General features: G+C 40.1%; 1 protein-coding gene across 1 annotated transcript in view; it reads left to right on the forward strand.

Annotated features, from left to right (window-relative positions):
* The window catches only part of LOC135206938 (CDGSH iron-sulfur domain-containing protein 1-like), a 75,159-nt gene extending 50,202 nt beyond the window's left edge, over positions 1–24,957 (forward strand). The window contains exons 3-4 of the mRNA XM_064238447.1: positions 9,844–9,957; positions 24,087–24,957. Coding sequence (XP_064094517.1) covers positions 9,844–9,957; positions 24,087–24,197 — 225 coding nt within the window. The 3' untranslated portion in view covers positions 24,198–24,957. The remainder of the gene's footprint in view (positions 1–9,843; positions 9,958–24,086) is intronic.
* The last annotated feature ends 337 nt before the right edge of the window (positions 24,958–25,294 follow it).

A 25,294-nucleotide genomic window follows, 5' to 3' on the forward strand; every position in this document is an offset into this window, starting at 1 on the left:
ATAATATTTCCTAAGTACAGCATGTAGTCACATTTTTAATAACCTTCTTATACACTCCCACTTTTGAACTGCTCTGTTACGTATTAGTTGCCTAGAATGTCTACTCAAAGAATCCGCTTCCTCAATACAGTGCTGGTTGGAGCCAAACCTTCATTCACAAACACTGAACCTAGTCTATACTGGTTACATGATTTTTAAACCCTACAAGTAAAAAGACCTAATATCTATTAATACTTTTTTCTCCTTTCTAATTTTTATATGTAGTTTTTTAAATAAAATAATTACAAGGACAATCTTTTTACACTTACCTCTTTGTATGAGAGGGTATCACATATTACTTCTAAATAGCAATCTTCAGCCTCAACATAAAGCTGACCTAGAATAAAAACAGCTGGGTAAATTAAGAGGAACTAGAACTCCAACTAAAAATGCAGAAACAGTAAATTATAAAATTTAAAAGTTGCTTTCAAAGCTTCATAGTATGTATAAATTTTTAGAGGCAAATGCACGTACCTGTTTTTGTTATCCAAAATAACATCTGTATAATAATTTTCTTTATAGAGTGTAAAGCCAGCAATAAGTATAATATATTTTCAGTATAGCCACAAATACTAACCAGCAATGGGCCTAATATATACAATATATACAGGTATTCATTATTGCCATGAGTAATGTAGACATATTTTATTGAGAAAACACAAGCTATCATATTCAGTGTCAAAACTGTGATACTGAATTAAAAATTAAGGAGCAATAAATCAATCAGCTACTGCATGAATATTTTAGACATAATATTGTATATGAATCTGGAATTTATACTGCATACTTTAAAGAAAATGAAAAGATGCCTTAAATTTAATAAATTTAATGAGAAAACTATCCCATAAAACATGGGCACACAGAACATGCAGCAGCATCTTACTCAAACTGAAAGAGCACAGAATCTATACTCTATGAAGAGACCAGGCTTCTCACAGTTTTCCAATGTTCTCCAAATAAGTCTTCCACTCCTTCCCAGTTAAAGCCATTTTACTTATTGAAATAAACACTCATCCTTTGCTTATCTACACTTATGAATCTCAAGTGGTGGTGAAAATGTGCAAAATGCAGATTATGAAAAGGCAGTCTCACTTCCATAGCCTATAGTACTAGCCAATTGCAAATCTTAGCCTAATATGTATTGCAGTTTGATTCACACACACACACTAATGAACAAGAATAAACAGTAAAACAATTAATTGAATTTTTACCTTCAATTAATGAATGTCTGTTAAATAGTTTGTTTAGACTAAGCTATGATGAGTTTCTGTGTAGATTATCCCGACTACACTAGACAGGTAGACTTAGTGATGCATTGCATGTGGACATCTTAACATGAACCCATGATGGTAAGCTATTATCATGTAAAGAGCAGTAAAAAAATCAGCAAAAAATGACGAATTTTTAATCTATCAAAAAATGACGAATTTTTAATTAATCCTAATGGTAAGACCTGAGGTCTTAACATTAGTATAAATAACTTCGCACCAGTTGGAAACCGGTAAAGTTAAAAAATTGTGTATGGAAAGGACTATTGGCATCTGTGCTTGGTCACGAGTCATGTGGAGCCACCCACATACCCTTCTTTAACTCGTGATCCTGTTGTTTATTCTTCCAACCCAGGTTAGTTGTTAGAGGGGTGGTTAGAGGTGGGCCTTTGTATGTTAAGACCTCAGGTTTGTTAGTTATGAAAAATACAAATTGTCATCATAGACAATATGAGTGTAATACAAGTTAAAACAAAGTTCAAGTTCATTTCTCATTCATGACAAAACTACTCTCTCTCAGAATCTCTGTGGTTAACACTTGCTAATCTCTTCCTAAAGCCTTATTAAATTTCTTGCTAAACTCGCCAATCTCTGATGAGAATAAAAGAGAAAGAGAGAGCTTTCTTCTTAGTAGTGCTTCATATTATGTAGCAAAAAATTTTTAACTGCTGTTAAAATACTACTGTTATAATACATCACTGCGGAACACTTAAAATTTGTGAAATAATTACCCTTAGTACATATACTATGCTAATTTCTTTTTTTATATATATTATGGAATGGAATATAGAATTTAGGACAAAGGCCAAGCGCTGGGACCTATGAGGTCATTCAGTGCTGAAACAGAAATTGGTAGTAGAAAGGTTTGAAAGAAATAACCGGAGGAAAACCTCGCAGTTGCACTATGAAACAAATGTTAAGAGATAATATAGCAAGATGGAAAAAGAGGATATGAATGGAGGTACAGTAAAAGGAATGAAAGGTGTTGCAGCTATAAACCTTAAGTATGTCTACAGTGCACCATGTGAGGTGCACTGACAGCATTACCCCCCTACAGGGGGATACATTATCATAGTGGTCTCATCACTTGTGTTGGAGATGATGGCATATTAGGATAAAAGATTGTGCACAATAATCACTTTAATTATTTGGGTTCTTGCAATCTTTTATATGTTCAGTACATTATATTTTAGATTGAACTAAAATATTACACTGAATATATTTCATATTTTACTAATACATGTAATGAAATTTTTTGTTGAAGAGACACTATACTACTTGGTATTGCTGTTTGTTTGTTTGTTTGTATGGTGTTTTTACATTGCATGGAACCAGTGGTTATTCAGCAACGGCTTTACATGACTTCCGAACCACGTCGAGAGTGAACTTCTATCACCAGAAATACATATCTCTTACACCTCAATGGAATGCCCAAGAATCGAACTCATGGCCATACTAGGTGTTGCAGTCAAGGAGAATGACAGTTCCCGAGCATGTAGACTGAGGCAGAATTATCATAGCTTGTGTACTTCTGCCCCTGTTACACAAGTTAATGCAACTTTTATTTCCCTCTCCCTTACACATACATAATTTGGTCAATCGACACAAAATTGGCACGAACTTAGCCAGGATACATACAGTACTGATTGAGTTCATTGGACTGAACACATGTTAACATCATCCACAGTTTTTGCTTGTGAAGAACTTTGCGTGATTTTGTTTACAGGTGTATTCCCTTTTCAGTGAAAAATATGTTTAAAGGTGTAACCCCTTTTTCAGTGAAAAGAGTATGGTTTTGTATGGTGTTTTTACGTTGCATGGAACCAGTGGTTGTTCAGCAACGGGGAGAGTATGGGAAGGGGCACATGGGTGAATTATCTGTAAAATTGTTAGAATTCTAATGCATCCTTATGCTTGGATTAAATATAAGGTCTTGTGTTGGATCTGGTCAAGTTCACTTGACTTGTGGCCATTTCATGACTAATCCGCTTGACTCAATCCCAGAACACAGAAATGGTAAGACAACACTGAACAGGTGAATATGTTTAAAGCAAACATCCAAATTTCAGTGGACATAAAGTTTCATATTGGAAATAGATCCCATAAAGAATGTCCCTGGAATCTTCAGCTTTTCCTATGTATAGTCATGACATTTTTAAGTGTTGTAATTTTTAAAATGATAAATCATTTACTTATATAAAAACAGACCCTTTTAGATTAGCCCTAAGTGAGTGAAGAATGTCGACTGACTGATGTGGTGAAATTACCTTATAATGATAATGATAATTTACAATGTATCCTGGCTATATCTCTTCTGTGAGTATGTACTACAGTATTTTTCTACAGACCAATAAAGCTGAAGACAGTCCATTCATGTCCCACACAGCTTTGTAATGCTATCCAGGTAAAGCATTCCACATTTATTGGGTGGAAATCAACCATTCTTTTATTGTTCGGGTAGGTACTTTTTTCCAACTGTTGCTTACATTAAGTCCCAACAAAAATTTGCTGCAAATGATGCCTAGAGTTTGGCAATGTTTCAACTTTTGTATTGTGCCAAAATTAATGGTAATGATGCTATTTCTGTACACTTATTGTATGGATTTTATTGAAATTCCTTGGTTAACCATACAAAAATTGGTATATTACTGTAAAATGATGAATATAAAGAATGTCATATTCTTTTGCATAAAGTAAAACAATGAATTTGTTTTAGCACCAAATGATTACTTTATTATAACCTATTTTGTGCCATGCAATCTCAAGATGTTATATAAAAAAAGAAGCCTATTTTCACTGATGTAAGCGAGCTTCCAGGTCTCTGAAACCCCATTGAGGTGGAACTGGTCACACTGTTTCATGTTCCTAACATGTAATCCTGTACCCCCAATTTTGTGATCTGCTTGTAAATTGCCCTCTTGGTTATCATTATTTAATGCTCTTAAATGTATTCCCCTTATTAATTTCTTTGATGGTGATGGTGTTCAGTGATTACATTAGCCTTTACCTAAGTGTGATTTCCTTTCACCTGTCTTGGGCAGCTTGGGAATTTGCAAGTTATTCCCTTCATCCTCTGAGAAGCTCATAGCATTTTCTCTTTTTGAACAGGTGTTTTACGATACAGTCAAACCTCAGTTTTCGTACACCTCTTTTCGTGCATTTCAGTTTTCGTGGACACTTTTCTACAAAATTTTGTCTTGGTTATCGTACATTTCCTCGATTTTCATACACATGGAAACACTTCATTCGGGGACCAGCGCATGACCGGGCCCCGCACTGAGCACCCAAACAAAGCATCCCATTTTCCTTCGTGATCCATTCTGCTTTTGTGTTCATCAGAATGCATTGAAGCAGTCAGGATGCATTGAACCTCCAGAATTAGCTTATATAATAATTACTATACTGTACATATCGAGTACATATACTGAAGGATGGGTTACTGTATTCGAATGTATACAATATACCATAGTATATGCTAGGATAACTCTTGTTAGTGTTATTCAATTTTACTTTGTACTGAATTATCATACACCATTCTGCTTTGAACGTAGAGAATTAGCTGAAATTAATAATTACTATACTCTATACTTATAAAGTATTCTGTGTAGTGTAGGCTTGGCTACCCTATATGTAAAGATGGTACTGATTACCCTAGTGTAGGCTAGGATATATTTTAGATACGATTTTTCCAACTAACTATGGTTTTTTTTTTTTTAACCTAACCCCATCGTGATCAGTTAATGGCGCCTCTGTTAGTTATGTTATGGCGCCAATAACCAAAACTCAGCCTGTTATGGCACCATAAATCACCGATTTTATGGCGCTAGACAAGAGCAATAAAACTGGATCGCCATTAACCAAGTCCATCGATAGTTAGGACTGCCTGTAATATGATAATGATGCTTCTTTTAACATTAGTATGTTTTATCTTTATTTGATATTGAATAATTGTAGTAAATGCCACACATGTCCTGATGCCTTGGCAAACAGTGCAAGTTTCAAGCCGAACCACCACAGAAAAGTGCAAGTAGGAGTCAAGTGCGCTCACCATAACTTACATATGAACCATCAAAGGAATGGTCTCATCTCATGGGCATTTTATGAAACCAAAAGGAGCTATTATTTTTGTCAAGTTTCAGATGAAGGGGTCTTGTCTTCAGCATCTGAGGCTTTGTTCCCTCCAGATCTTTCTGAATACCTTTTTGTAAGAATCCTGTAGGGTGCTGCAAGTCTACTACGTAATATGCAAGTCTGAAGGATGGGCAAGTAGCAAAGCTATTTATTATTTACTACACAAGCAGTTGGAACATGGCCTTCCCATAATTGGGAATATTTTTGGAACCCTTTTATTTGGTCTTTCAACAAATAGCTTGGCAGAGAAGTAGGTGTGCATATGTACTTGGTCTTTCTTAAGGCTTTTTCTGGGCTTAACCTGTGTCGCCCTGTGAAATGGATCCTTTGATACTATTTCTTAGGTATAAATATTGCTATTCATCCTTGAGAAAAAAGAAACAATATAATGCCAAGATAAATGGCTCGCTCACCTCTAATAGAAGTGTCGGTATAGTAAAGGAGCGAGTGGAATCACTACCAGAGGTCCCTTGCCATTTAGCTTCTTCATTCGACAAAACCCCCAACTACGGAGGAGCCGTGCTACAGCTCCCGGTACTCTCTACTACTACCGTGAGCACCTCTGACGCCTGTGATGTCATTCCTTTGATAGCCGCCATCGCCGCCACACGTTGCTTTTTTCTCTGTGCTGTGCGATCGCTTTTCTGAGGTTTTTTCAAGATGTCTTCAGCTTCTGCTTCTAAGTTAAGTACTGTTTGGGGTTACTGATCTCATTTTATGATGATCTACGTGTTTTTTTTTTGTATGTTCGGAGCCTTATCGGCCCGGTCTGCCCCTCGACCGCATGGCGGTAAGGGTTCCATGCGGTAAGGGTTCTCTCTTTCGGTCTCCCATACCGTTAGGGATTTCCCTTTTCACAGTACTATTGATATGGTTACTTATACATAGTTTCTATATCTTTTATGCAGTTAGCTTGTTAGTTAGGCCTTCACGGGGCACGCTCCGACCGCATGTTTCGGACCTTAGCCTAGCTATGCCTTACGTTTGTTAGGAGTTTTTATCAGTCATGGTTTAGAGCGTCATATCATACTAATTATTCTTATGTTCCCTCTTGCCTACTCTAGTTCCTGATTACCGTTCAATCTTACTAGTAGGTACTAGGTTAGGCTAGCATACACCATTCTTCGGACTGGCGATTAGCCTAACCCTGTTATCACTGACCTTACCGTTAGGTTAGGCTAACAAACCCCAATCTTCGGATTGGCGATTAGCCTGCCCTCCTTCTCTTGAACTAGAGGTTAGGTTAGGCTAACATACCCCTTTCTTCGGATCGGCGATTAGCCTATACCTTTATTTTGATTTGTTTAGTTTATTCGTGTCCCCTGTGTTAGCCTAGCTTTAAGATATCGCATTATATTTATATGTTTTGATTTAATTTATTTTATTATAAGTAATCCTAATATATCTGTTATATTAGATTCGACCTTTGTTGTTCCGATGGACCTTCCCCACCTCGTGTTTATCACCTGGCTGGGAAGGCCGCTGGTTGATCGCGGTGAGCCTCCCAGTTACGGGGTCCTCCACCCGTCCCCTCCATCCCCCCCTCCACACATTGCCACCCACGCCAATGGGTGTTGACTCGTTTCTCACAGCTAGCGTCCGAGTCTGCATGAGAGGGGGTGACTCACGGGGCTTGTGGGGAGTTCCCCCTACTGGTGCTTTCACTCATCACGTGCCTCGGGGGCTCGGGACCTTCTCCCCCTACCTCCTCCGACCTTATCTGGCCGCAGAGGTTGGAAGGTTCCCCTACCCCACGTACTTCCCTACCCTTCCCCCCCCAGTTCAGTCCAGCAGCAATACTCCGCCACTACCGAACAACAAGAGAGGGGGGAGGGGACCACTGGGAGCCTATCCACCTAGGATAGTTCACACGAGCACTAACTGATTTGATGGTTTTTCTGTTACTCTCAATTAAGGACTTTTTGTTTGTTACTCCGGGGGTGTGGGTGAACACTTGAGGAGCTGTAGAAAAAAAAATAATTTGGTAATGGTTATCTCCATGTGGGTTTAGGTTTGCAATATTCAGGTTTTTAGTGAATGCTCTAATGTTATCAAACTTGAAACTTTGTTGCAGCATAAGAATTCACCCACACTCAATAAAACATCGTAACTTCAAGTCAGCAACCTTATCCCACTTGTGTCGCAACACGTTGAGGCAATTTAACAATCATCTGTAGAGAAGGACTCTTTCACAAATGTTAGATAATTATATGACACAGTAATTTGGACTACCACTAAATTGTTGACCTACTTAAAACATAGGGCTGAATAATCTATGAACCATGTTTTTCTCAATTTATGTAGGCCCCAAACTTGTCCTTGAGTCTATATTGAAGGCTTGGGTGCACCCAAAATCTAAGCTTTTGTTTCTTATCTCCGTCTGCATTTGTGACAATGAAACCTGAAATACAGAAATGTTTAGAAATGTCAGTGGATTAGTTTAAGACAATGTCCCACACACTGTCATAAAAGACTAAGTACCCAGTAAAATATGTCATAAAAGGCTAAGTACCCAGTAAAATAAAACATGCTATAAGCACATGTTGGCAGCTCATTGCACACCCATCACACAGGCTGAATACAAATCAACAACTTGCTAGAATTCCTACGGGTGCTTCACTTCTTTTCCCAGAATTTGCCAAGGGGTAATTTTGCCACTTATCACCTTTGACTTGTTTCAACCCAATTATGATGTAAATGATGTAAGTTCCCAACATGTGTATAAGATATTTTACTGAAGTGTGAAGACACCCTAATACTAGTCTTAAGTCCGTCACACATTTGCAACAATGTCAAGGTATGTTTTGCCCTAGGGTAGATGCCACCTGATAGTTTAAACAATGACAGTTAGTACATGGCTACCCAAATAAACATTAGAAATTTATTTCATTAGTCAGCATCGCTGCCAAGCAAATTTTTATAATAAACCCTCAGCCACTCACTAATAAATCTGAGGGTACAAATAGTATATCCAGTCTGGAAATGGAATATTGGCCAGGCTAACCAATGGCATGCCACCTCTTAGCTACCAAATAATCCTACCATGTCCCTGGCAAGCTTACAGAAATATACACTAAAAAAATAAGAATTAATTATTGTGGAATTTTTATAAGTACAGGCAGTCCCTGCTTATCAGTGGGGGTTCTGTTCTCAGTGGGATGCTAAGTGAAATCCGCCAATAATCGAAACTTGGCTATTTATGGGGCTGAGTTTTGGTTAATGGCGCCTCTGTTAGGTATGTTATGACGCCAAAACTCTATTATCGGATGGCGCCGGTAACTGAAACCTGCCACTTTATGGAGCCATTAATCGCTGATTTTATGGGGCTGCATAAGCGCCATAAAACTGGATCGCCATTGACCGAGTCCACCGATAACACAAAAGAACCAAAAATGAAAATTATCATGTGTATTACGTAATGTGTGTACGTAAAGGATGAATGTTGTGCAAGTACAAGAATAGTAATAAGAAAATGAAAACACACTGACTAGATTGCTGTTAAATTTTCTTTAGATCTTTGTTAATATACTGTATACAATTGCACCATTAGCCAATTTTATACTATATACTGTACAAGTTTACAGTCTACCCTGGAATGATGAGTGGAAAACAACAAACATACAAACAGTAAAACTTAAATTATTGAACTATACACTGATCATCTCTCTTAACATCTTTCTGTGTGTTAGCCTATGAAAAGAATTATAGCACTTGAAAATTTGTTGAATTTGACATTGTAGCATGCTTAATTGAAGGCAGTACTATCCCATGTGGCTGCAAGTGATCCTATGTAGGCATTTGCAGCTGTAGGATTTGGTGAAGGAGTTTTGCCATCAGGGTTATCTTGAGGTCATTGAGGTAGCCAACTCTGGTATGACACAAAACTTGAACAATAATAGCAAATGTACTGGGCTTTGGTTCTGACACATAAGGTGGGGCAACTAACTAATCCAAATGGTAATGGACACCCCTGACAAAATCCTCAATTTACTCTCATGGAATAATTGCTACTGTTGAAGCCTCATAATGTTGATATTGATCTTTGCAGTATAAAGGGACCCAAAGGAATCACCTAACCATTTCATTTCATAAGAGGGATGGTTTTAATCATGATGTAGTCACATGCTGCTAGGCATTCCATGTTAATGTTGTTACATTACACCTGTAAACCATGATCCAGAAAGTAAAATCTATCTATAATGTGACATTTTGGATAATTAGATCTCATTCTAATATTTTATTTTTACCAAATTTATATTTCTTCTCTCTTTTAGTGACATCTTGTACTTCCAGCCACACGCAATATACTTTCATGTACTACTGTATCATTTTAACTGTAAATACAGGTACATTGGTATGTAATGGAGGAGTAATTTCATTTTTTATTTATAATTTTTTTTTTCAGATAGCCCCTGTTAATTTATCCATTAGAAAAGAAGATGCCAAGGTCGTTGATAGTTTTGATATTGAAGACTTGGGAAACAAGGCTGTTTTCTGTCGATGCTGGCGAAGCAAAAAAGTACGTACCATAAATTAGTTTTTAAATAAATAAATCTCATCCTTTAAATTTTTTTTAAATTTGTATATACTATACAATATCTTAGATGATCTTGTCATGTTTCTTCTTGTTTAGAATCAGTAGAGCCTTGCTGTACCTTTTTTTTATTTAAAACATTTTTAGGTTTCAGCAACTACCGTACAGTACTGTATACGTACTTTGTAATGCTACTTTATATATTGTTTCATGATTCAGCATGAAGTCTTCCATAATGAACTAAATCTAAACTTTTAAGGCTGATTTTGTTACAGATCCATACATAAGTATATTTAACTTAATTTGTTAATAATAGAACTGTTGCCTAATATACGTACAAGGTTAAAGTTGTACAAGATAAAAATAAAGTTTAAAGTTTTTTTTTCTTTATAGAAAAGTACATTTTTGTGTACAGATCCATTAATTATAGTTGTCCATATTTGTGATCTTCAAGTGTTGCCAGACAATCCATTTCTGAATAACAGTTAGAATTGTCTGCCTGCTAGTCACTTGGCAGTGGAGTGCACCCTCTGACTAGTCTCTATGTAGGTATTTATTTCACTTCTGTTGTATTCTTGGTTTGGCTGCAAAATGAGAGCCAGAAAGGGAGGTGGGACATCATAGATTAAAAAAAAAAAAAGTTTGCTTGCTGTACATACAAACCCTTCAGATAATTTTTTGTATTGCTATTTAAGACAGATGCTCAAGCATTGAAGAAAACCTGAATTAGCTATGTGGGCAGGAAGTGCCATAACTGGCTTCTTGTGAAAGATGGCCACTGAACCATTTTGCAATGAAGGTGATTAGAGAGAAGCTGGTATGATGATACATAATGGGGGCAAAGCAGGTCAATGTAGCTTCCTCCTACTGCCATGCTGGCTAACGCCAATTGCCACCAATTCCTTGTGTTATTTTTAACCAGATTCCACCTAGCACCAGAGAATTTATCCCTACATTAACCCATTGTGGATAGGTAACATACATAAACTATGTTTACATTGTGGTGGTCTGGGTAACACATATACCGTATGTTAAAGATTTTCCACCATACAGTTTGAACGAATTTTGCAGGAAAAGTGATCAGATCACTTCCATGGGCCAAATATGACTTCTGACAACTCTTACACAGCCAGTCTTGTAGCTCAGTAGAGGAGACAGGGATATCAGTTTGACTTGGAGATGAAATGCAAGAATGTAGTGCCACTCCTGAATCCACAATGTCTCTTAAATATTTTACCATAAATATACTATATGTAGTACTCAGAATTTGTTACTGATTTTAGTTCTTATATGATATGGAGCTGTCATTTCTGGGTTTGACCTGTGTCTGCCGGTGAAAAGTCCTGTAGCTCACTTTTCTAAGTATAAATAGATCCTAAATATACCAGAGAAAAAAGCTAGCCTGGCATGCTGAGGTTACTACCCTCGCGCGAGCACCCAGAGGGTGTCGGGTATAAAGTACAAGGTGAGTGGAAGCCACTACTCACAGGTCTTCTGCCAATTAGAGGATTCCTTTCCAAAATCCCTCCCACGGCGAGAGCCGTTGCAAAGGTTACTCCCCCTACCTCGCTCCCGCTTTTGCTACTAGTACTCAACCCGCGCACCATCTACATTCTTGTAACTAGCCTTTGTGATGGTCGCATGCGTCTTCAATTGCTCCCTTGGTGCCTTAAATTGCCGAAGCTACGTCTTCTGTGGAACTCTCTGCTTCTTCAATCCAACTTGAGTATTCCAAATTGTGTTTTCGTAATTCGTATGGTTACGATGCATTCCATTTTTAGCCTTCGGTCCCTTTAAAAACGCACTGGAGTGCCGCTAGTTTATTCGCCATTTGAGTGCATCATTATTATTGGTTATTTCCTTTATTTTTATATTCTTATTTTTATGTTAATTTTATATTTCATATCATATATGTGCCTTTTAGGGCTACTAGCCTATCGTATATTTATCATAGAGGTGGGAGTCCTCTCTCTCTCTCTCTCTCTCTGCCGATACGAGACGTGCATATGTTATTGTTTTAATGCGAACCAGATAGGTTTTTGATTTACGCACGTTCATGATTTTATATCACTGAAGAGGTTGGATGAGTTGCTTTCCTTCCCTAGCTTAACCGACCAGGCCTAGATTAGGTTTTGGAAGGTAGGCTAGGTGCCCCTACCCCTATACCCTTACCTTTCCCACCGTCCGCGCTACGGTGCTAACGGGGAGGATATCATGGATAGAGAGTATCTCTCTTGTCATACTGTTGGACCTATCCTCCCTACCCTTCCAGATCAAAAATTTTGAGTATGGAGGGTTTGATTGAGTGCCCACCGTCCACGCTATGACGTCCTACGAGGTTTATCTGACCTACCTGACTGGATCCATAGTGATCTCGGAGAGTTAGGTTAGATCCATGCTGGGTATTTTCCTTACACCTTATGTTCCTCTTGCAACTCTTCCATGATATCTCATTAATGTATCATATATTATATTGTTTATGCATTTATGATTTTCATATCACAAGAAGTTGGAGGAGTTGCTTCCTTCCTTAGCTGAACCGACCAGGCCTAGATTAGGTTTTGGAAGGTAGGCTAGGTGCCCCTACCCCTATACCCTTACCTTTCCCACCGTCCGCGCTAAGGTGCTAACGGGGAGGATATCAAGGATAGAGAGTATCTCTCTTGTCATACTGTTGGACCTATCCTCCCTACCTGACCAGATTGAAAATTTCGAGTATGGAGGGTTTGGTTGAGTGCCCACCGTCCACGCCAGGATATCCTTGGAGGTTTATCTGGCCTACCTGACCGAATCCATAGTGATCTCAGAGAGTTAGGCTAGACCCATGCCGGGTATTTTCCTTACACCTTATGTTCCTCTTGCAACTCTTCCATGATACCTCATTATGGTATTGTATATTATATTGTTTATTGTATATTATATTGTTTATGCACATTTATGATTTTTTGAGTATTCCATACAATCATCAGTGACGTATTTCATATTACGTGCTTAATTATTGACCGAACCAGGTTAGGATTGGTTCGGAGGAAGGCCTAACACGCTCATGACGTCCTCTGGGGTTTTAAAGAAAGATTGATCAGTTTATATTCTAGCCCCTGTCCCCCCACCCCCCCCCCCCCCCCAGCTTCTCAAGAGCGTGTTCGTGCCTATCTCTGCGTAATTTTAGCATATTGTACATGTAAAATTGTTAGGCTACTAGTAGCCTATTGCATTTATCATGGGAGAGGAGAGAGTCCTCTCTCTCTCTCTCTCCTGGTGTGAGACATGCATGAGTTATTGTTTAATACAAACCAAATAGATGTTGAATTATGCACGTTGATTTCATATCACTGAGAGGTTGGAAGAGTTGCTTCCCTCCCTGGCTTAACCGACCAAGCCTAAGTTAGGCTTGGAAGGTAGGCTAAGTGTCCCTACCCCTGTACCCTTTATGCCTCTCCCCCTGCCGGTGCTACGGTGCTTGAGGGGAGGATATCAAGGATAGAGAGTCTCTCTCTTATCACATTGTTGGACCTATCCTCCCTGCCGATCTAGCTCGAAAAATTCGAATTTAGTAGGTTTGGTCGAGGGCCACTGTCTACATAATGATGTCTTAAGAGGAGATTTGGCCTACCTGTCCGGTTCTGTAATGATCTCGGAAGGTTAAGCTAGGTCCATACTGGGTATTCTCCTTTCGCCTTATATTCCTTTGCAACTCTTCCATGATGCCTCATTATTAATTGTATATATTATTCTTATATATTGTATATTGTATTGCTGTACATTAAATGGTCTGGTTTGTATATCGTCTTGTGCTAGCCTCCTTTAGTACAACCTTTAGTAGTAGGCCATGTCCTCCCGGTTGAGAGCGATCACTGATTGGTCACTGTACCAATCACAGCGGGCCACAGGCCCAGTCAGCCTACTACCCCTACAGTAGTAGGCTACACAGCTTTCAATAGGTGTCCATCTCTGATCGGGTTGGTGGCCAGACGATCACGACCGACCACCCCACATACCACCTACCCCCCCCTTCCCCCACTTCCTAGCTCGGCACTGCTGGACGCTTATAACTCGTGGTGCTAGTAGTCTTATCGATGAACGACCGCTCGAGTTTTTCACTTAAGTGGGGAAGAGAGGAGTGGGAGTGGTGAGGTTACTGGTATCATATGTAATCCCTTATGTCTTCAAGTGGATAGCTCCGCCGGCCTTATAGCGGTCTAGTACCGCACCAGCCAGCGGACATCGCTCTGGATTGTGCATTTATACAGCTCCGCCGCTCGGTGGTCTCTCTCTCCAGTTGTCCGCCCCCGGCTACGGGTTCAGGCTAGGAGCTACGCTCCCCCCAATAGAGGCGGGCAGGTTCAGATAGAGGAATTATCTTCCCCTGATCTGCTGCTTCAGCCCGTTCCGCCGTCATTACTTATGACAATAAGAGATGAGACTTTGAGTAGGCTAAGCTTTGGGGACTACACTGTAGATATCTCCGGACCTTTCAGGTGCTGACGGAGTGTGACTCACCCTCACATCCGCTGCCGGAGTGTTGCACTAAGTTGCCGTAGCTCAGTTTCTGTTCTTGTGTCGTTCCCACTCCGGTGGGAACGGTAGTTGGGTCAGGTATTTGACTACGATAATGCGTAGCCTTCTAATTCTGCCGACCATAATAGAGATGAGGTCTTTCCTCTTCTCCGGTCCGGCGGATCTCAGATCCCACATACTAGACATACGTCTACCTTCCAAGGACGGAATCGGGAGCTGGCAAATACACCCAAAGAATTTCTTTATTCATTGCTCTCATCGGAGTTAACTCCGGGCCCACGACTCTGACCACGACAGTTCAGGGTACGTCTAAGATGCCGCCATTTGAGAATAACAACCCGTGGCGACAAGCATTACAGGCCCCATTTTCAGATGGGAAGTTGACGATCGAAGGGTGCGGAACCCGCCCGGTGGAGGACTTTGAGTTCTTCACGGCTGAGTCTCCAATTCCCATTCCCCGGACGCGTCGGGCTAGCGGAACATGCGCTAGTCAGAGTATCTAAGGTCCCGAAGGAGACAGTGATCTTCCCTAGGGACCAAGATCAAGCTGTATGGGTTCGCACCCTTTCTAAATGGGGATGCCTTAACACCAAACTGACGCCCCATAAAGGTAGCTTCACTATGTTTGTGACCCCAGAAGGAGTTCTGTCACCCTGTACAACCAAAGTGGCGGAACTAACCATGCAAGCTGCGGTGGAGGATAAACCCTTACCAACTCTAAAGGAGATGGAGGCTACCTCTCTACTCTTCCCCGCAGATGTAGAGTTCTGGGAGGACCCTCCGGCTACGTTTATGGCAGGTAAACTCGACCCGGATTGCGCTCCGTTGGCAGAGAAGCTACCTAGAATTCCGGACCACTTGGTCAAAGAGGAATTCGAGGCAAGAACCAGGTTAGGAAGGTCGATCAACTCAGTCACTGCGGCGGAGTTGGTCGCATCATCCTACACTGAAGAACAGTTGTTCCGATTCTCACGAAAGCCCTGTTACAGACTTTCCAAACGGACCTGTACGATTTCATTATGGCGAGACGAGCCTGCAGAAAGTACGTCCTGACAAGTGCCTCTATAAGGCACGAGCCTAACAGACTCATAAATTCCTCAATATGGGGAGAAAATCTGTTCCCGAAAGACGAAGTTAACAATGTCTTTCATGAGACAGCCAGAGCTAACCAGAGTCTTCGGGTCCATTGGGAACTTCCTTTCAAAAGGAAGTTTGATGGCCCAAGACCCCAATCCAGACCTAGGAAGAGGCCAAGGAATCTCCATCCCTACCAGACCTCTCATCCTCAGGCGATAGTGCAAGCGGTCCGGTCTCTCAGGCCGGTAAGCCTTCGACATCTAAGGCTCAACCGCAGCAGCAGCTTGTTCTGGTACAAACTATGCCGGCTCAGCAGCCTTCAGCCTCAACCCCTCCTATGAGTCGTGAGGCGCATTTGGCGGCTACAATAGGCATGCCGGAAGTAGCAGAGCCAGAGGTGGCGCCACGCCTGGCTACGTGGTGGAGCAAGAGGTAGAGGCTTCGGAGGAGGCAGAAGAAGAAGCAGACCTGCAGCCAACCAGTGAGAGCCCGCAGGTGGGAGGGAGATTATATCTCTTCCGGGACCATTGGACCTTCAGTCCATGGGCCCACAGTATAGTCTCCAAAGGTCTAGGGTGGAAATGGGAGAAAGGGCCCCCTCCACCTATCAGTTTTAACCAGACTCCGACAACGGACCTTCTAGACTATGCCAAAGATCTCGCCCAAAAGTAGGAAGTAAAACGCCTAGAGTTTCAAGGACGTCTCTTCAAGTCCCAAAAAAGGACTCGAACAAAAGGAGAGTGATTCTGGGCTTTTCCCGTCTCTATTACATTCAATGTGATAGATTCCGCATGTTGACCGTCTCGCAGGTGCGGACCTCACTTCCCCGTGGGGCCTTCACCACCTCTATAGATCTTACAGACGCTTACTATCATGATCCGATAGCAAGGAACTTCTCTCCGCACCTGCCTATCTAGACGACTGGCTCATTTGGCAGCCAGCGACGAAGAGTGTCTCAAGGCAACAGCCAAGGTTAAAAGATTCTTGGAATTTCTGAGCTTCCAGATGAACAAGGAAAAATCCTGGCTCATTCCGGCTTCCCGCTTTCAATGGCTGGGAATACAATGGGACCTAATCAAACACAAACTATCTCTACCATCCAAGAAGATCAATGAGATAGCGAAGGCTACGAAACAGTTCCTCAAGAACAAAAGGCTTCTTTGCGTACCCAGGAGAGAATCCTAGGTTCGCTACAATTCGCGTCAGTGACGGACGTCCTATTGAAAGCCAGGTTAAAGGATATCAATCGAGTCTGGAGGAAGAGAGCCAACATCAATCTCAGGGACAAGAGCTCGGTAATTCCACCCATGGACGGAACGCCGCAACCTGGCCAAGTCAGTACCATTGCAATTCCCTCTGCCGTCTCTGACCATCCACACGGACGCATCACTGAGCGGCTGGGGAGGATATTCACAATACAAGAAAGTACAGGGAACATGGTCGGATATGTTCCGCCAGTTCCACATCAATGTTCTAGTAGCTATGGCAGTTTTTCCTGACCTAAAAGACTGACTCCGGCCGATGCCACATCAATGTTCTAGTAGCTATGGCAGTTTTCCTGACCTTAAAACGACTGACTCCAGCCAGGAACATTCATGTGAGGGTAGTCTCTGACAGCCTAGTGGTGGTACATTGCATAAACAAAGGAGGCTCCAGGTCAAGCAAACTAAATCACGTATTGATTGCGATATTTTCATTGGCGGCGAAAAATCATTGGCACCTGTCAGGAGTAAAGAATGTTATCGCAGACACACTTTCCAGGACAACTCCGCTGGAATCGGAGTGGTCCCTGGACAGGAAGTCATTCCGGTGGATTTGCAATCAAATCCCGGACCTTCAAGTAGACCTATTCGCCACAGAATCCAACCACAAACTACCGTGTTATGTGGCACCCAACCTGGACCCTCTAGCTTACGCCACAGATGCGATGTCCATAGATTGGAACAATTGGCAGAAGATTTACCTATTTCCACCGGTGAATCTTCTGATGAAGGTCCTGCACAAGCTAAGATCTTTCACAGGACAAGTAGCATTAGTGGCACCCAACTGGCCAAAGAGCAACTGGTTTCCACTTCTTCTAGAACTGAAGCTCCGACCCAAACGGATCCCTCGTCCAGAACTGACACAGACAGTACAAACTCAGACTGTGTCAGCTTCCTCAAGAATTCTGAGTGCCCTAACTTTATGGACTTCATGAAGTTTTCAGTCCAAAAGGACGCTATTATTGATCCACTAAACATATTATTCATAGAATCAGATAAAAGAGAATCAACACTCAGGCAATATGATTCAGCAGTGAAGAAGTTGGCCAAATTTCTAAAAGACTCAGCAGCTCATAAAATGACCACGAATCTGGCAATTTCGTTCTTTAGAACTCTACTTGAGAAAGGCCTAGCCGCTAGTACCATTACGACAATCAAGTCAGCCTTAAGGAAGGTTTTTCAGGTTGGCTTTAATATTAACTTGTCAAATTCATACTTCTCTTTGATTCCACAAGCATGTGCCCACCTGAGACCAATAGACTGCCCTCATACGGTCTCTTGGTTTTTGAATGACATACTTAAATTAGTCTCAGACACTAATAATGAGTCATGCTCTTATATAACCCTGGTTAGGAAAACTTTATTCCTAATGGCCATGGCCTCAGGTGCCAGAATATCTGAACTCTCGGCTCTCTCTAGGAATCCAGACCATATGGAATTCCTCCCGTCGGAGGAAGTATTACTATCCCCAGATTGGAGGTTCTTGGCTAAAAACGAGGACCCACAAAACAGATGGGCCCCATGGAAAATCATTCCTCTGACACAGGACACATCATTGTGTCCTGTCGTTACCCTTAAATCCTTCTTAGCCAGGACATCCGAAAAATCTTCAGGCCCCCTTTTCATTAGAGAGAAAGGTGGTACGATTTCTCTTAAAGGTATTGGACAACAAATACTCTACTTTATTAAACAGGACAACCCGGATTCAGTCCCACACGTCCATAATATCCGAGCAGTGGCTACCTCCATTAACTACTTTCACAACATGAATTTCGAAGACCTGAAGAAATATACAGGTTGGAAATCTCCAGCAATTTTTTATACGCCACTATCTCAAAAATTTAGAGGCCCTTAAATTCCCAGCAGTTGAATCTTATCAAACTCCTTTCCTTAGCCTTTGGTCACTTCTTTTCCCTTAATACTCTCTCCTTTGTACCTGCCTTGCTTGTATTCCCTACCAAATCTCTCTCCTCCGGGTCGTGAGGGTTTGGTTGTCATCCCACCACTAGAACATGTACTATATAGTGTTGAGACCATATTTGTTTTATGGACCTGTCTGTACATACCCTTGTATATTGCTTCAGATACCATGCTTAGATTGTATTATATTATCTTGTTAATACTAGTTCTAGGCCATAGTTTAAGTCCTAGTGTAATTAGTAAATAAGTAAATTTTCTGCCTCATTATAATGCATTAAAAAATTTATTCTTTAGATGTACCTTAGGTTTCGTTAACCCCTTTTTTATATACTTGTTTGGTATCTGTTAAGCTTGGATGGGAATTCTCTGATACCTTTTCACCGGCAGACACAGGTCGAACCCAGAAAAGGGATGACGAAGGAAAAATCTATTTCTGGGGGAAGACCTGTGTTGCCCGGTGAACCCATCCCTCCTAGATGGCGCGCGGGTCGAGTACTAGTAGCAAGAGCGGGAGCGAGGTAGGGGGAGTAACCTTTGTAACGGCTCTCGCTGTGGGAGGGATTTTGGAAAGGAATCCTCTAATTGGCAGAAGACCTGTTAGTGGCGGCTTCCACTCGCCTTGTACTTTATACCCGACACCCTCTGGGTGCTCGCGCGAGGGTAGTAACCTCAGCATACCATGCTAGCTTTTTTCTCTGGTATATTTAGGATCTATTTATACTTAGAAAAGTGAGATACAGGGCTTTTAACCGGGCTACACAGGTCTTCCCCCAGAAATAGATTTTTCCTTCGTCAAAATCCCTTTATAATTTTACAAAATAAAATAAAAATATATTAGAAAAAAAACAAATAACTTGGTAAAATTAGCATATTCGTATGACTATCTTTTGGGAAAGAGGCTCTGCACAGGCTAAAATTAGTTTATTTATATGACTCTTTGGGAAAGGCCCTGCACAGGATTGGAAATATTCACTACCAATTAATTTCCACTAGAAGGTACAGAAAATATTTTTGAATTTTCTGTGCCATCCATGTGCACAGCATATCTTTCTCTTTCCATTGATTATTATAATTTTTTCTTAATTGGCCATTCTTAAATTTGAGACTGGTCTAGGGGTGTGCTTAATATAGTGCCCCCCGCCCATTTTTACAAGTTTCAGATTCCCATGTTTCATTTTGTTGCGAATTTTTGTGGAATACATCTTTCATTTGTCTGTGAGGGAAATTTCATTAATTCGCGAATTTTTTCATAGAGCAATATTTTATGCTACACAGGAAGCTCCTTCCCTGGGAGTGTCTGCCTCCTCCCAGGGGGACTTCTCTGCTTTGGTAGAGACAGCTAGATCAGCCTTCTCCTCCACAAAGGTTATTTTTTTCCTCGGTGGAACTTGATCACCTTTGAGGTGTTCGAGATATGTAGCATTTTGGATTGGGCTATCAGAGCCTTAGCAAAAAAGATGGAAGAGTGCCAGGTTATAGCTGAAGATATAACCTCCGAATGGTTAGGCATACTGTCATGCGCCAACAGAACTGTGAGAGACGGTTCTTCAGAGCTTGCCTCTCTTTTTCAATGGAAGTTTTTTCAAGAGGGAGCTCTGGTTTTCTTTTACATCAAATCTTTTACATCAAAAGATGTATCTCTGACCAAAAAGTCAGTTCTTCTTTTTGCACCTTTAGATAAAGCAAACCTCTTTCCACAAGTTTAACTTTCTTGCAAAGAACAAAGATCTTTCTAAATCCTGGCCTCGTTCCTTCATTATTAGAAATCTCATGGACATTTTTATTTTAGGTCTGGAAGAAAAAGAGAGACTCCTGTGTTCAGTGAGATCTTTAAGATACTACCTTCACAGGATGGAGAAAATTAGAGGACCTTCGAGCTAACTTTGGTGCTCTGTTAAAAGCCCAGTTCGCCCTCTTTCCAAAAATGCGATCATATTTTTTCTGAGAGAATTGATTTCAAAAGCTCATACTCAAGATTGGCAAGAACAACTTTTCTTTTCAGAAAGTAAAGGCTCATGAAGTTAGGGCAGTTGCAACTTCCCTAGCTTTTAGGCATATCTCCATCTCCTCGATATTAGTTAACCTTATGGAGACGTAAAACCATTTTTGCCTCTCATTACCTCAAGGACATAGAGACTGTTAGAAGACTGCAATATGTTAGGACCTTTATCTGTGGCTGGCATGGTGCTGGAGGCAGAGGCATTGGGAACTTTCTGTTCTTTTGCTATCCACTTGCCGTGAATCCAGGTTTTGTCTCTTTTGGGAAGCCTGGGGGTACGAGGTACCTGGTGTACCCTTCAGTTTCGTAATTTTAATGGTTTAGGTAGTGGTGGTTAATAATTCAGTGGTGTAGGTGATTTTGTATGTTTGTTTGTTTTCTGGTCGACACCCAGGGCAAGGGCAACTTTTGAACTTTTAATGGTTTAGGTTGTGGTGGTTATTAATTCAGTGGTGTAGGTGATTTTGTTAGTTCATTTTCTGGTCTACATCCAGGGCAAGGCAACTTTTAAACTTTGTTGGCATACAGTGTACTTCATCCACTGCAAAGTTCCCACTAATGTAGGACCAAAACTTGGCTCTACTACCACGCCAACTTCTAGTTGAGAGAAGTGCCAATCAGAGGCAGTAACCATGTGCAGCACCTCTTTCAAATGATAAGGAAACAAACAGGCATCTTTTGTAATGCTAACAAATATTCTATTTCAAATTCATTACTGTCAATAATGCTTTGGAGTAGATATGTCCATGATTTTCCCACTGCCTAGCAATGTAAATTATTATAAAAGTAGTATAACCAGACCACTGAGCTGATTTTCAGTTCTCATAGGGCTGGCCCGAAGGATTAGATAACATGCCAGGTCTAGGCCTGAGGCCAAGAACTGTGACCAAAATAGGTCATTCAGTATGAAACAGAATAAATTAAAATTACATAAAAATTTGAAAAAACTGCACCAACAGAAATTCTCTCATGTTAAAACACACACACGCAATAAATACATTTACTACTTGTTCCCATACAAACATACTAAAGAGTTATATTAAAATTCAGAATTAGTCAAGTAACTCTTTAAAATTTTGTTTTATAATTCATTAAATGTTCTAAGGTTTTCATGCTGTTATTATATACTTATTTTTATATTTTATTGATTAAATCACGGTTCCTCAGAAAAGTCAAAATTGGAACAACTGAAAGTGTAAAAGATTCTGACAAAATTTCTTTTATTGGTTTATTTCCAAAAGTTGACAGTCTCGGCTGGTCATACTTTGGACACTAACATAACATGTCTTACAGTTATCAACACCTTGCACTCTGAATGCTTGGGAGCAGGGTCATGTGGGCTAAATGTGAAATCAGCTATAAGTTACATAAAGTACCAAAATTACATTTTTATCAATAAAATAATGTTTAGTATATATTTACCAAGTAATTACATGAATGGAGCTGGCCCACCTCCCCACACATGGATATTAGGGCAAGAAATGAATGAAGCTCTTGCTAGTTTGTTTCCCTAAGTCCCAGATAGTGGGTGGGTCCTATTCACTTACACACAAATGAAAGAAGTGCCGCAGCGCGAAGTTTGAAATTTTAAGCTTCCGTAGGTTAGGGAACCATAGCTCTGTAATTACTTGGTAAAAATATGCAAAACATTATTTACTTATAATAAAATTGTCATGTCTTAACATTAGGATAATTTTCGAGTGCCAGCTGGAACCAGTAAACAATCAATCAAATTGTATATGCAAGGGCTAATGGCATCTGTCATTAGTCACAAAGTAAGTGGGCGACCCACATCCCAAGCAGCAACCTGTGTCTTTACCAGTTATTCTTGTAACCCAGGTTAAACTGTCAGATTGGTGGTTAGTGGCAGATCTTAAATGTCAAGAACTCAGGTTTGTTAGTTATGAAAAATACAAATTAATTTAATAAATTTGTCATTTGTTCAGATACAAAACAAACCTTTGGTTTTAACTTTAGGATAGACTTACTCTTGGTGGGAGGTAAGTAAATTAACTGACTGGAGGTTTGCCACACCTGGTTAGTTTCTTGAATTAAGAAAATTCTAAGGAATATGACCTTTATTTCTGAACCTTAGATATCTGTATATCATAGGTTCAGCTTTCTGGATTCCAATTCAATGTCACAGCTCATTGCATATTCAGAAGAAGCTAGTTATTCCAGTAACACACCAATGTAGCCACTATGTAGGTTTGTTATCATTCCTCTCTCTCCTTGCCAAAGAGAGGAATGTACTTCTACTGAAAGGTATCTTAACAATAATTATCACTCTAACAGTATAGCCACTATATGGCCACTGCACTCACCTGCACCATGTCAGTTCCAGCTCGTGATGGAACACTCTTCTTACCACCTGCAGGTAAAGGAGACAGAAAGAGGAAAAGAAAAGAGACCAGTCATTTTATTAATTTAATGTTGTCATATGCGTCCTGGTAGATGTTGCAGTGCTGTAGCCCATATAGTAGACTCAGGGAAGAAGAGACACCCATGGTATGCGGTACGAGGGGAGCAGGAAGCCATGTTGTGGAACTGTAGGCTATCTAAGGTTGGTACTCCTGATAGGCCTAGAGACATCCACATGCCTGCCTTCCGCTGGGCATCCGGAGCTGGAAAATGAGACAGGAGACCCCCCTCCCCCCAAAAAAAAGAAGAGGCATAATTATGCAAAAAGCTACCAGAAACCCCTCCCAGTGTATCCACTGATGAATCTTTGGACAAACAGGAAGGGGTATGGAAAACTTCCAATACAGGTGAAACTGGAATAGGCTTCTCTGAGGAAGGAACAGAATCACGAGGAGACAGAACAAAAGAAGCTGAAGACGAAATCCACACACTGAAACAGAGAAGGAATGAAAATGCAGACAAACCAAACCAGCTTTGTTGAGGAGAGAGAACAATACTGTCTCACTCAAAGGTGGTAAAAGAGTAACTGGTGAAGTCAAGAGTTGCTGCTTGGGATGTGGATGGTCCCACTTATCTCGTGACCAAGGACAGATGCCACTAGTTCCTTGCATATACAATTTTATTGATTTTTTACCGGTTGCAGCTGGCACTAGAAAGATTTATCCAAATGTCAAGGCCAAAACTTTGTTTTGTATATGAACAACTACAATTCTTTGGTCTTTTAATTTTGTAAATAATTTATCAGCACTTAAAATATTTATTCTAAATAAAGAAAACAGGGGTTCATGAAGTGATTTGTTGTCATTTTCAAGTGCTGTTTTTCTGTGGATCAATTGATCACCCATTTAAGAATTTAGAAATGTCTCCGTAGTGTGGTTAAAATAATAATATGGTTTGTTGATTTTTTCTTTTTACAGTTCCCATATTGTGATGGCTCTCACACTCCACATAACAAGATATGTGGGGATAATGTTGGACCTTTGATTATAGAGAATAAAGCTGCTGGAGACAAAAAGGAAGCCCAATAAGACTTATTTTAATTTACATCTTTGAAGTGCTGGATAGAGAATACATTGTTATTTTTTCAAGTGTTGCAGTTCCTACGAGACTGTAATTATTTTAAGAGAATTGTAATTATTTTAAGAGAAGAATTCTACATAAAGCAGTACTGTCTATCTTTATGAGGCATATGTATATACTGGTGAAGGCACATAAATAGCCTAGCATTAACCTCAGCCTCAAGAAGAATGTGTAGGGCAGCTGTAAAAATGGTACTAATTATACATGGTTTAATAATGTGTAATTCATATTCAGACTACATAAGTTGCTATCTACATGCAGCTTACAATTATAAGTTCTCAGAATGTATGTACGTACAATCCAGTAATATGATTTCACTGAGCTGTTCAATTCTGAACTGAATAGTCCTTAAATAATTTTAAGTAGTAAAATTATAGGTTCCTGGTCTTTTGTACTAAATTAATCCACTAAGAAATCATTTCATGAATTTTTACTAATCAAATGAACTGAAAAATCGAGTTTCATGGTCTTGTACTGATACGTTGTACGTAATCAAAAGCATAATATGTCTTTTATACTAATTTAAACAGCCTTTTTACTAATGAAATCTGTGGTGAAATTAAGGGTTTTATGGCCTTTTGAGTTTCTTGTACAAAGATAAATGATACTGTAACTGATTTTTTTTTTTATCTGATCATGAATTTTTTCTATCAGAATCTTTGAGAGGAAAGTATTCTTTTCTTGAATGAAATATAATTTGTAAGACACCTTATTGTTTTTCTTCTAAATTCTTTTACTGATTTTCTTACCTTTCATATGGCCAGGTGTATTAAAGAAACAAGGTTTTTATATATGTAACTTACCATGTAACCACATTGCTCACAGTTTCACTTGCCAGCAGCTTAAAAATGTTGAAAATCGCAATAGTGCTAGTGTTGGTGTAGATTAACTAGGCACCACCCATTTCCAGGGTAAGAGAGGAACAACTTCAGCAAGGAGTTAGATTGTTTTCTGCTGGCTCTCAACTGGAGTTAAGTCGAGTGGTCAAGTTATATTTTGGATTTCGACACTGCCTTTGGAAAGTTCTTTGGTGAAGTACTGGTAG

Source organism: Macrobrachium nipponense, chromosome 31 (assembly GCF_015104395.2).
Source record: "Macrobrachium nipponense isolate FS-2020 chromosome 31, ASM1510439v2, whole genome shotgun sequence".
Classification (NCBI taxonomy): Eukaryota; Metazoa; Arthropoda; class Malacostraca; order Decapoda; family Palaemonidae; genus Macrobrachium; species Macrobrachium nipponense.